At 40.0% G+C, this 13,305-nt stretch overlaps 1 protein-coding gene across 1 annotated transcript in view; it reads left to right on the top strand.

Moving 5' to 3' along the window:
* The window catches only part of LOC118990125 (dynein heavy chain 3, axonemal-like), a gene marked incomplete at its 3' end in the record, with an annotated part of 173,441 nt that overhangs the window by 71,786 nt on the left and 88,350 nt on the right, over nucleotides 1-13,305 (top strand). Inside the window, exon 18 of the mRNA XM_037050535.1 lies at nucleotides 11,470-11,681. Within this exon, the coding sequence (XP_036906430.1) occupies nucleotides 11,470-11,681 (212 nt within the window). The remainder of the gene's footprint in view (nucleotides 1-11,469; nucleotides 11,682-13,305) is intronic.

Below are 13,305 nucleotides of genomic sequence, written 5' to 3'. Positions count from 1 at the left end.
CGATTTGCTTGGAAAATTTGTTTCCAGCCCTTCACTTTCCATCTGTGTAGGTCTTTTGTCCTGAGGCGAGTCTCTTGTAGGCAGTATGTATGTGGATCATGCTTTCTTATCCTTTCAGCTATTCTGTGTGTTTTTATTGGAGCATTTAATCCATTTACATTTAAGGTTATTATTGATAAGTACTTATTCATTGCCATTTTTGTACCTGTGTTCCCCCCTCTCTCTCTTTTTCTTTCTCTTCCTTCCTTTCTTTAAAGCAGTCCCTTTAATAGCTCTCACAGAGCTGGTTTGGTGGAGGTGTGTTATTTAAGACTTGTTTTGTCTTAGAAGCTCTTTATTTGACCTTCTGTCTTGATTGAGAGCTTTGCTGGGTAAAGTAGTCTTGATTGCAGGCCTCTGGTTCTCATTACTTGGAATATTTCTTGCCATTGTCTTCTTGCTTGGAGTGTTTTCATTGAGAAGTGAGCTGCTAACTTTATTGGGGCTTTCTTGCATGTTACTTCCTGTTTCTCCCTTGCTGCATTTAAGATTCTCTCTTTAACCTAGAATTTTGCCATTTTAATGATGATGTGTCTTGAATTGGGCCTCTTCAGGTTCCTCTTGATTAGGAATCTCTGTGTTCCTTGGACTTGTGTGACTTTGTCTCTTATCAAATTAGGGAAGTTTTCCATCATTACTTTTTCAAACAGGTTTTCTCCCCCTTGCTCTTCTTCTCCTTCTAGTGTCCCTATTATACATATATTATTACATTTCATGTTGTCTTGCATTTCCCTTAAGCCCTCTTCATTCTTTCTGAGCCTCTTTTCCTTTTCTTGCTCTTTCTGGGTGTTTTTTTTTATTTTGTCCTTCAACTCGCTGATCCGATCTTCTACTTTATCGATCTTGCTTTTGAGTTCTTCTACTGTGTTCTTCAGTTCAGAAATTGTATTCTTCATTTCCTTTTGGCCCTTGTTGATATTTTTATTTCCTTTTTCTTTTTTAAATATTTTTAAAGATTTTATTTATTTTATCTTTAGAGGGGAAGGGAAGGAGAAAAGGAGAGAAATATTAATGTATGGTTGCCTCTCATGAGTCCCCTATCTGGGAACTGGCCTGCAACCCAGGCATGTGCCCTGACTGGGAATCGAACTGCAATCATGTGGTTCGCAGGCCCGTGCTCAATCCACTGAGTTATGCCAGCCAGGGCTTTATTTCCTTTTTCATGTTGATATAGTTTGTAGCGAGCTCATTGTAGTTTCCCTGTAGTTTCTGGAAGTTCCCTTTGAGCTTGAGCTTCCTTATACCCATTGCTTTGAACTCAATATCTGATACTTGAGTTGCTTCTATTTTATTTAACATTCTTTCTGAGGCTTTCTCCTTTTCTTTCATTATGGGATTGTTTCTTTCTCTTACCATTGTTTATGAGACACTTAATGTTAGCCTCTGCTTCTTAAATTGACCTGTTTTGACTCCCTCAGTTTTTTTTTTCGTACTAGAATTTTTATTAAGATTGCTTTCTTTTTTTTTCCCAATTTTTTATTTAATTATTTTTCAAGTACAGTTTTCTCTCTATTACTCCCATCCCGTCCCACCCCCCATCCTCCCCCCTCCCTCCCATTTCCACCCTTTTCAGTTGTTGTCCATGTATCCTTTATATAGGTTCCTCTAAATCCCTCCCTTATTTCCCCTGAAATTCCCTCCCCTCTCCCCTCTGGTCACTGTCAGCCTGTTCTCTATTTCAGTGTCTTTGGTTATATTTTGCTTGCTTGTTTGCTTTGTTGTTTAGCTTCCTGTTAGAGGTGAGATCATATGGTATTTGTCCTTCAACACCTGGCTTATTTCACTCAGCATAATGCTTTCCAGTTCCATCCATGTTGTTGCAAAAGGTAGGAGCTCCTTCTTTCTTTCTGCAGCATAAAATTCCATTGTGTATATGTACCATAGTTTTTTGATCCATTCATTTACTGACGGGCACCTAGGTTGCTTCCAACTCTTGGCTATTGTAAATTGTGCTGCTATGAACATTGGGGTGCATAGGTTCTTTGGGATTGGTGTTTTAGGGTTCTTAGGATACAATCCCAGCAGTGGAATTGCTGGGTCAAAAGGCAAGTCCAATTTTAGTTTTCTGAGAAAATTCCATACTGTTTTCCATAATGGTTGTACCAGTCTGCAATCCCACCAACAGTGGACCAGAGTCCCCTTTTCCCCACACCCTCTCCAACATTTGTTGTTTATTGCTTTGTTTATGATAGCCATTCTCACCGGTGTAAAGTGGTATCTCATTGTAGTTTTAATTTGCATCTCTCTGATAGCTAGTGATATTGAGCATCTTTTCATGTGTCTCTGGATCCTCTGTATGTCCTCCTTGCAGAAGTGTCTGTTCAAGTCCTTTCCCCATTTTTTAATTGGGTTAGTTGTCTTCTTAGAGTGAAGTCGTGTGAGTTCTTTGTATATTTTGGAGATTAAACCTTTGTCTGAGGTATCATTGGCAAATATGTTTTCCCATACAGTTGGTTGTCTTTTTATTTTAATGCTGTTTTCTTTAGCTGCGCAGAAGCTTTTTATTTTGATGAGATCCCATTTGTTTATTCTTTCCTTTATAGTCCTTGCTCTAGGGGACATATCAGTAAAAATGTTGCTGCGTGAAATATCTGAGATTTTCCTGCCAATGTTCTCCTCTAGGACTTTAATGGTGTCATGGCTTATATTTAAGTCTTTTATCCACCTTGAATTTATTTTGGTGTATGATGTAAGTTGGTGCTCGAGTTTCATTTTTTTGCATGTAGCTGTCCAGTTCTCCCAACACCATTTGTTGAAGAGGCTATCTTTACCCCATTTTATGATACTGCCCCCTTTGTCGAATATTAATTGACTGTAGAGATTTGGGTTTATTTCTGGGCTCTCTATTCTGTTCCATTGGTCTATGTGCCTGTTTTTATGCCAGTACCAGGCTGTTTTGATTACAGTGGCCTTGTAATACAGTTTGATATCAGGTATTGTGATCCCTCCTACTTTGTTCTTCTTTCTTAACATTGCAGCTGCTATTCGGGGTCTTTTATGGTTCCATATAAATTTTTGAAGTGTTTGTTCTATGTCTGTGAAATATGCCATTGGTACTTTAATAGGTATTGCATTGAATCTGTAAATTGCTTTGGGTAGTATGGACATTTTGATGATGTTAATTCTTCCAATCCATGAACACGGTATACGTCTCCATTTGTTTGTGTCTTCCTTGATTTCTGTCTTCAGTGTTGTGTAATTTTCTGCATACAGGTCTTTAACCTCCTTGGTTAGATTTATTCCCAGATATTTTATTTTTCTTTTTGCTATATCGAATGGGATTTTTTTCTTGATTTCTGCTTCTGCTGATTCATTGTTAGTATACAGAAATGCCTTTGATTTCTGGATATTGACTTTGTATCCCGCTGTTTTGCCAAATTCATTTATTAGTTCCAGCAGTTTTTTGGTAGAGTCTATAGGATTTTCCATGTACACTATCATGTCATCTGCAAACAGTGACAGTTTTGTTTCCTCCTTTCCGATTTGGATGCCTTTTATTTCCTTTTCTTGTCTGATTGCTGTGGCTAGAACTTCCAATACTATATTAAATAGAAGTGGTGAAAGTGGACAACCTTGTCTTGTTCCTGATCTTAGTGGAAAAGCTTTCAGTTTTTGCCCATTCAGTATGATGTTGGCTGTAGGTCTTTCATATATGGCCTTTATTATATTGAGGAATGCTCCCTCTATTCCCACTTTGCTGAGTACCTTTATCATAAATGGGTGTTGTACCTTATCAAAAGCTTTTTCCGCATCTATTGATATGACCATGTGGTTTTTGTCCTTGCTTTTGTTTATGTGGTGTATTACATTTACTGATTTGCGGATATTGAACCATCCTTGCATCCCTGGGATGAATCCCACTTGGTCATGGTGTATGATCTTTTTGATGTATTGTTGGATGCGATTTGCCAATATTTTGTTGAGGATTTTAGCATCTATGTTCATCAGTGATATTGGCCTGTAATTTTCTTTCTTTGTTGTGTCTCTATCTGGTTTTGGAATTAGGATAATGCTCGCTTCATAAAAAGAGTTTGGGAGTTTCCCATCATTTTGGATTTTTTGGAATAGTCTGTGAAGAATAGGGGTTAGCTCTTCCTTAAACGCTTTGTAGAATTCTCCTGTGAAACCATCTGGTCCGGGGCTTTTGTGTGATGGGAGTTTTTTGATTACTGCTTCAATTTCATTTGCTGTTATTGGTCTGTTCAGGCTTTCTACTTCTTCTTCATTGAGTTTTGGAAGATTATATTTTTCTAGAAATTTGTCCATTTCACCTAGGTTTTCAAATTTCTTGGCATACAGTTCTTCATAGTAATTCCTTACAATCCCTTCTATTTCTGTGGTATCAGTTGTAATCTCTCCTCTTTCATTTCTGATTGTGTTTATTTGTGTCCTCTCTCTTCTTTTCTTAATGAGCCTACTTAAAGGCTTGTCTATTTTGTTTATCTTTTCAAAAAACCAACTCTTGGATTCATTGATCCTTATAATTGTGCTTTTGGTCTCTATGTCATTTAATTCTGCTCTGATCTTGGTTATTTCCTTCCTTGTACTTGCTCTGGGCTGTCTTTGTTGTTGTTCTTCGAGTTCTTGCAGGCGTCGGGTTAGGTTGTTTGTTTGAAATGTTTCTATTTTCTTTAGGTAAGCCTGTATTGCTATGAACTTCCCTCTCAGGACTGCCTTGGCCGTGTCCCATAAGTTTTGGGTTGTTGTGAGTTCATTTTCATTTGTTTCCAGAAACTTTTTGATTTCTTCCCTAATTTCAATCTTGACCCATTCGTTGTTTAATAGCATACCATTCAGTCTCCATGATTTTGGGTGTTTTGGGTTTTTTCCTTTGGGGTTGGTTTCTAATTTCAGTCCCTTGTGGTCAGAGAAAATGCTTGGTATGATTTCAATTTTCTTGAATTTGTTGAGGCTCATTTTGTGTCCTATCATGTGGTCTATCTTTGAAAATGTTCCATGTGCATTTGAAAAGAATGTGTATTTAGCTTCTTTGGGATGAAGCGCTCTATATATATCAGTCAAGTCCATTTCTTCTAGAGTTTCATTTAATGCTGCTATATCTTTGTTGATATTTTGTTTGGAAGATCTGTCCATTTTTGACAGTGGGGTGTTAAAATCCCCTACTATAATTGTGTTGCTGTCAATATCTTTCTTGAAGTCTTCTAGGATTTTTCTTATATATTTGGGTGCTCCTATGTTGGGTGCATATATATTTATGATGTTAATGTCTTCGTGCTGGATTCTTCCCTTGAGCAATATGAAGTGACCTTCTGGGTCTCTCTTTATGGCCCTTTTTTTGAAGTCTATTTTGTCTGATATTAGAATTGCTACCCCGGCTTTTTTTTCTTGTCCATTTGCTTGGAAAATTTGTTTCCAGCCTTTCACTTTTAGTCTGTGATGGTCTTTTGTCCTGAGGTGGGTCTCCTGTAGGCAGCATATGTGTGGGTCATGCTTTCTTATCCATTCAGCTATTCTATGTCTTTTGATTGGAGCATTTAATCCATTTACATTCAAGGTTATTATTGATAGGGACTTATTCATTGCCATTTTTGTACCACAGTTCCTCTCTGTCTCTCTCTTTTCCTTCCTTTCCTTAAAGCAGCCCTTTTAGTATTTCTTGTAGAGCTGGTTTGGTGGAGGCATATTCTTTTAGACTTCTTTTGTCTTGGAAGCTCTTTATTTGGCCTTCTATCTTGATTGAGAGCCTTGCTGGGTAAAGTAGCCTTGGTTGTAGGCCTCTGGTTCTCATTACTTGAAATATTTCTTGCCATTCTCTTCTTGCTTGGAGTGTTTCCATTGAGAAGTCAGTAGCTAACCTTATTGGGGCTCCCTTGTATGTTACTTCCTTTTTCTCCCTTGCTGCCTTTAGGATTCTCTCTTTGTCTTGAAATTTTGCCATTTTAATGATGATGTGTCTTGAAGTGGGCCTCTTTGGGTTCCTCTTGAATGGGACTCTCTGTGATTCCTGGATTCGTGTAACTTTTTCTCTCATCAAATTAGGAAAATTTTCCATCATTACTCTTTCAAATAGGTTTTCTATCCCTTGTTCTTCTTCTTCTCCTTCTGGTATTCCTATTATTCGGATATTATTACGTTTCATATTATCTTGCATTTCTCTTAGTCCATCTTCATTCTTTTTGAGCCTCTTTTCCCTTTCTTGCTCTTTCTGGGAGATTCTTTCTACTGTGTCCTCCAACTCACTGATCCGATCTTCTGCCTCATCGATCCTGCTTTTCATTCCTTCTACTGTGTTCTTCAGTTCCGAAATTGTATTCTTCATTTCCTCTTGTCCTTTGGTGATAGTTTCTATTTCCTTTTTCATGTTGATATAGTTTGCGGAGAGCTCATGGTAGCTCCCCTCTAGTTTCTGGTAGCTCATTGTGAGCTCTTTGAATTTCCTGATAACTAGTGCTTTGAATTCAATATCTGATAGCTGACTTGCCTCTCTTTCATCTAACATTATTTCTGAGACTTCCACCTTTTCTTTCATTTGGGCATTGTTTCTTTGTCTTCCCATTGCTTATGAGACTCTTCTTGTTAGCTTCAGCTTCTTAAATTGATCTGTTCTGACTCCCTAGGTTTATGGTGTGAACTTCTGTGGTAGAATTCCTGTGAAATTCAGTGGTACAGTCTCCTGCAGGTATCTTGATGTTCTCTGCTTCCACCTACTCCTTTCTTTGTGTGTGTGTGATCAGCTGGAGGGGGAGGCAAAATGGTTTATGACAGCAGGAGAGTACTTTATGATATTTACAGTCACAGCTGGCAGAGAAGAGATAGAAGATCTTTAGGCTCTATATAGTGTTAACTGTAATCTTCAACCCAATTTGCCACCTCTAGGAAAGGATAGACCAAAGATAAGTCTCTTGTTGGGGAGGGAAGGCTTGTGAGTTGTATCTAGAAAGCAGTGAGGTTGCAGGTGGTCAGATTTTGAGGTAAGGTGAGGGTAAAGAATAGTAAATAGGCATAGCGTGTGAGCAAGTAGAGTTAATCACTACAGTAATAGAATTCAGGAACCTGTAAAGTGGGCTAGGACTGGAGAGATGTGTTGTGAAGTATTTACAGTGCTATAGAAAGCAACAAACAAACAAACAAACACACAAAAAAGGGGCAAGGGAAGTGAGGAAAAAGCAATAAGTTTGGGGTGAAATGAAGAGGGATTAAAACAGGAAAAAAGAAAGGAGAAGAACAGAGTACTGAAAGATACAGCAACAATAAAATTAAAAAATATATACGATTACTGAAAAAAGTTTAAAAAATAAAAGTAAAAAACAAAAACAAAAAAAAACAAAACAAAAACCAACAACAAAAACTCCTTCCTTGTTGGTTTCAAACTGTCCAATGAGGTTTTTCTCGTTTCGGTGGGACTCCTCTGTGGGCTGGCTCACATCCGCCCACCAGCCAGGCTACCAGACTGGGGTGCGGGCGCCCGCACCCCTGACAGGCTGCCTTGGTCCCACGGGATCTCGTACTGTCCTGTGGCTGGGTGAGAAGCAAGTCAAGCTGCCTTCACAGAACACCTTAGTCCACTTTCCAGTAAATACTTCTCCAGAAAGCGTGCCTCTCAGCCCAGCCCAATCCCCAACCTGACTGGTTAGGACAATGCTCCTCTCAAATTTCCTGGGCTGGCAGGCTGGTGGGCTGGCGACCACAGAGATCCCCTGTCCTTGCCACCCTCCCTGCACACCTAGGCAGACAGGTCTCTGCCACCCAGCCCCGCCTAGATGGTGAGGGAGGGAGCCAGCTCTTCCAGGGACCCCGTAGCCGGCCCAATCCTCCACTGGGTGCTGGGCTCCCTATGAGTCCTCCGTGGCACTGGCCACAGATGGAAGCCTCTACACCCCTAATACAGCGGCAGCCGCGGCTCTGAGGCATTTTGGGCTGGCCCAGGGCAGCCGGTCCTGCCACTGCCACTTTTGTCTTTACTCACAGTTGCTGGGCTCCCGCTGAGTCCTCTGTGGCAGACGCCCCGACGCTGGCCGTAGACAGAAGCCTCTGGGTCCTGGAAGCTGCGGAAGCAGCAGCTCTGATGTCTTTACGCACCGGCCAATGGCTGCTGGTCCCGCCGCTGTTGCTTTTGACTTTACTCTGGGGTGCCTGGCTTCCAAGGGCAGCCGGCCCTGCCGCTGCTGCTTTTGTCTTTACTCACAGGTTCTGGGGTCCCGATGAGTCCTCTGTGTCAGACGCCCCTGTCGCTGGGTGCAGGGGGAAGCCTCTGGGCCCCGACCGCTGAGGCAGCCAAGGCTCCAAGGTCTTTATGCGCAGGCCAATGGCTGCTGTCCTGCTGCCGCCACCGCCACCGCTGCAGCTGCCCTTGACTTTTCTCAGGGTTGCCGGGCTCCCGATGAGTTCTCCGTGGCAGACGCCCTTGTTCCTGGGCACAGACGGAAGGAAGCCTCTGGGCTCCAACCGCTGCGGCAGCCGCGGCTCCGAGGTCTTTATGAGCCCGCTAATGGCTGCCGCCGGTCTGGCCGCCTCCGTCCTTACTCGCATCCCTGAGACCCCAACGACCTCCAGCGGTCTGGTTAGTCACTATCCCTGGTCTCTTATTTTCATAAATGCTGGGGAATTGTTGGTTGGGTAATTGATTGCGCTGTTCTTCTGTAAATCTGCCAGGATTTTCCCCCAAGTGTAGGAGAACTGCAGTCGCTCCGTCCTACTCCGCCGCCATTTTCCAACTCCCTCAGTTTTTGGTGTGAAATTTTTTGGTAGAAGACCTGTGAGATTCAGTGATTCATTGTCCTTGATCTCATGAGCTTGTTGGTCTTGGACTGTTGTTTATGTTTGTTCTTTCTATGTTTTGGGATTTTGATTGTTGTTGGGTCTTTCTTTGGTGAGTCCTTCCCTCCAGCAGGTTAACTCAGGGTCACTCCATCCGCCACATTTTGTATTCTGTTTTTCAGGTGCTGACAGGTTGTGTTGAAGCTGGGTCTTCTGTTGTATGGGGTTCTTAGGCTTCTTTCTCGCTCTTGTTCAGGTGTTTGTTCTGGGTAATTTCTCCATCATGTAGTTGTATTTTCAGGTTGGTCCTGGGTGGAGGTTAGTGTGGCTTCCATTCCTTCCTTCACCTTCTTGTTTTGTTATTTGCTGGTGGTTCCTTTGTTGCTGGGTTTTCTCTTCCAGTGGGTATCTTGGTATTTGCAGTTTTTGCCTGCTTATATCAGCTGTTGGGATGCCCCCTCTTTGGGTCTGGTCTTTTCAAAGTTCCAGGGGGCTTTTTTTTTGTCTCATGTCCGGTTTTTCAACGTCCACTACAATTTTTGATCTGCTATATTCATATATGCCTGGGCACTGTTGGCTGTTTGCTCTGTGACTCTGCAGATCAGCTAAGTTTTTCTCCCATGTGTAGGGGGAAGTGGAATCTTCTCCCTCTTAATATGCTACTATCTTCCTCTTCCAATTTTCTTTTTTTGTAATAAATTTGTCTGGTTTTACTTTTCTTGTAATGTCTTTGTCATAGGGTAATGATGGTCTCATAGAATGAATTAGGAAGTGTTTTCTCTGCTTCTATTTTCCAGGAGAGATTGTTGAGAATTGGTAAATGTTTGGTGGAATTCACCAGTGAACCCACCTGGGCTTGGTGCTTTCTCTTTTGGAAAGTTATGAATTATTGTTTAATTTCTTAAGTAGATATAGATATATTCAGCTTGGCTATTTTTTTCTTGTGTAACTTTCAAGGAATTGGTCTGTTTCATATGGGTTATCAAATTTGTGGTCATGGAGATTTTCATAGTATTTTTTTATTATACTTTTTATGTTCATGAGATGTGCATTGATGTCCCTTCTTTCCTTCCTGATATCAGTACTTTGTCTTCTGTTCTTGTTTAGTTTGGCTTGAGGTTTATTTATATTATTGATCTTTTCAAAGAACCAGCTTTTGGTTTTATTATTTCTTCTTTTCTGCTTACTTTTGATTTAATTTTTCCTTATTTTATTAATTTCTTAAAAGCAGAAGCATAGATTATTCATTTTAGAATGTTTGTGTATTCAATGCTATAAATTTCCCTCTAAATACTTCTTTTGCTACATCTTACAACTTTTGATCAATTATATTTTTATTTTTCTTTAGCTCAAAATTATTTCAATTTCTTTTGAGATTTCTTTTTTAACCCATGTGTTATTTAGAAATATGTTGTTTAATTTCCAAGTAATTGGGGATTTAATCAGCTGTCTTTCTGTTATTGAATTATGAGAGTGTAAATCCTCTTTGCCTTGTTCCTAATCTGAGGGAAAAAGTATTCCATCTTTTACCATTGAGTAAAATGTGTTGTTTTGTTTTTTAAAACCACTTTATTGTAGTATGATTAACATGTAAAAGCTGTACATATTTAATGTACACAATAGTATGTTAGTGCAGTTTTTCATAGATGCCCTTTGAAATCAGATTGAGGGAGTTCCCTTGTATTCCTAGTGTGTTTAGAGGGTTTTATCATGAATGATATTGAATTTTGTCAGATGCTTCTTCTGCATCAATTAATGTTATCATGTGATTTTTCTTGTTCAGACTGTTAATGTGGTACATCACATTATTTACTTTTCAAATATTAAACCAGCCATGCGCTTGCATGATAAACATCATTTAGACATGGTATATTATTATTTTTATATATTACATGGAAGTTATGCACACTCTTTTCTTCTTTTTAAACATTTTTAATTTTGATTACTTAACAAAAATGTTGGGTTTATGAAGCACATTGGTATCAATGAATCTATATTCATGAAGCTGTGTTTAGTCTCAGAAACCCTGAAAGAAAAGTTTTTGAATAAATTTGCAACATCATGATGCAAGAATTCATAGTAACCCGAAATATCAAAGTGGAAAGAAGCAGCAATATGAAAGATTTTTACTGAATGTGAAACCCTACTGAGGGGTCATCTAAAAGAAAAGGAGGAGAAGGAAATTAATCTTTGGGCATACTTTTTTTTAAATGACTTATTTTTTAATCATCTATTTTAAAATAATTTCAAGCTTACATAAAAGTGGTAAAACTATACAGAGAACTTCTGTATCTCTATTCACCCACATTCCCAAGTTGCTAATATTTCACAACATTTGTGGAACACCTTTCAGTACTTCTGTAATAACATCTATAAGCAGTACTAACAACTGATTCACTTTCTGCATTGTATTATATGCCAGGTATTATTTTACTGTACTTACCTCACTTTACTTTTACCATCACCCCCCAGGTATTCATTATTAACCTTGTATCACAGGTGATACTGTTAAGACTTCGAACAGTTCAGTAAACACACCCATGGTTTACTGGCTAAGCAGAAGTTTCAGATACAGGTCCAACTCCAAAGCCTGTTCTTATTCCACTATCCATACCATAGGTCCAATTCTAAGTTCAGGGAATTAAAGGTACATGTGACTGACTTTTACCTGGTGATCTGACTCTTCCCACTGTCCATCTTTTTTTATTTCAGGACCACTCTTTTTACTGAATGCTGAAGAAATTGCAGAGGAAATAGGGAATATGTGGAGGACAATATATAAATTGACTAAGACCTTCGCTGATGTGCCTGCACCCAGGCGCTTGGCAGAGAATGTGAAAATCAAGATTGATAAGTTCAAGCAGCACATCCCTATCCTCAATATTTCCTGCAACCCAGGAATGAAAGACCAGCACTGGCAACAGGTGTCTGTCCCTGCCCACCCCCTCACCAACCCAGCCCATACCTGGTCCTGGTGGCCCCTTGGAAGGCAAGAACAATTACTAGGACAAGCTTTTTGAAAAGAGAATCTACTTGAAGCTAAGGGGGTAGTGATGGGGGTAATGGCCTCCTGATACAAGGGAATAAGCAGGATAAAGGAAGAACTGCTTGTCTTTTCACATGAGTAAGTTGGCCCCCTTTCTTTTTGGGACCCCATTGCCTGTGGTTGAGTACTATTCCAGCCACTGGCCACCAAGGCTCTCCGCATCTCCTCTTCTTAACAAATGACTACTTAGGGCTCTAAAGAATGATAAGTGTGTCAAATAGCAGTGGGATGGGCATTGCTTTGTTCCAAACCTAGGCTACACAGAAGAGAGAGTCACCTCTTTTTCTGGGGGCTCCAAGCAATACCTGATGCATCATGCTTGGGCTGGCTGTGCTGTGGAGTTTCATCATCCAACAGGCAATGTTCAGAAATAATTTTGCACTCTCAACCCTTTGAGTCTATAAATGAGAATAATAAATATCCTTCCTAAAAATAGCTGGGATTTTTATAAGCAACCAAGTGTGAAAGTGATAAGTATGGTATGAACACTAACCGGAAAAAAGAAAATTCACTGTGTTTCTGTAATAATTATCACATTCAAGGTCTAGCAATGGCCTTGAAACAGCCTCAACCAGTGAGTTGCTCTGTGTGGAGGTAGAGATGAGCATCCATAGGCAGATTACTCTCTGACTTGGCCTGGAATTCCCTCTCTCAGAACCATGCATAAAACTGAGAACACTGTCTCTAGAAGGTCCCAATGTGAGGGCACACTCTTGACTTTCCATAGAATGGAGCCTAAGCACAATTGCTAGAAGCATTTTGATCTCCCTAGGAAAACAAAGATCACAGTACATGAGAGATTAATGAGTTTTCTGTGGAAGGGAGCTGCTTTCAATTTCCCAGAAATCCTAGAAACTCAAGATTACATAAGGCAGGGCTATAAATAAGGGCAGATGAGAGGTCATCTGAGTAGACTTCTGCTCTTGAGCAGAGGGGAAGCTGCCCTCTCTTGGTGTTTGTAGAGTGCTTCTCCCTGTGGACCTAGCCTGAGTAGAACTTTAACCATTCAAAGGGTTGGGTGGCTGAGTAGTTCTAGGTGTCTTCTTGAGATGGCACTGTAGAAAGTACCCTCATCAATGGTTAAACAACTTTCCAGGGGGATTTAGAGAGCCATATTTGTCACCTGGTGATCCACCTATGATGACACTATTCTCATGCATGGCCACTTTCAAAATTCCAACCATTCCTAGATATTCATAATTCTCACTTATAGACCACTTAGATGGACATATTGGAAAAAATATTCCTTAGAATTAAAATATAACAACAATAATGGCTGAGGGCTATTGAATGCCAACTATGTACTGAGTACTCTGTTTCATACTTTATGTGGGTTCTCTCATTTCATCCTCCCAGCAATCCTTTGATGTAGGGACAATGATTGACTCCATTTCACAGATAAGAAAACTAAGGCTTAGATAGATTAAGTTGTCATGTGGTTAGTAAGTGAGAGCAAAGAAACTGACATAGGTCAGTTTCTGAGTAGGTCTCTGACTCAGCTT

The sequence above is a fragment of the Sturnira hondurensis genome, unplaced genomic scaffold (assembly GCF_014824575.4).
Source record: "Sturnira hondurensis isolate 20B ecotype Veracruz unplaced genomic scaffold, ASM1482457v3 Scaffold0006805, whole genome shotgun sequence".
Taxonomy (NCBI): domain Eukaryota; kingdom Metazoa; phylum Chordata; class Mammalia; order Chiroptera; family Phyllostomidae; genus Sturnira; species Sturnira hondurensis.
Note: the sequence above shows the minus strand (reverse complement) of the source record. Positions and strands in the feature narration are given on the sequence as shown.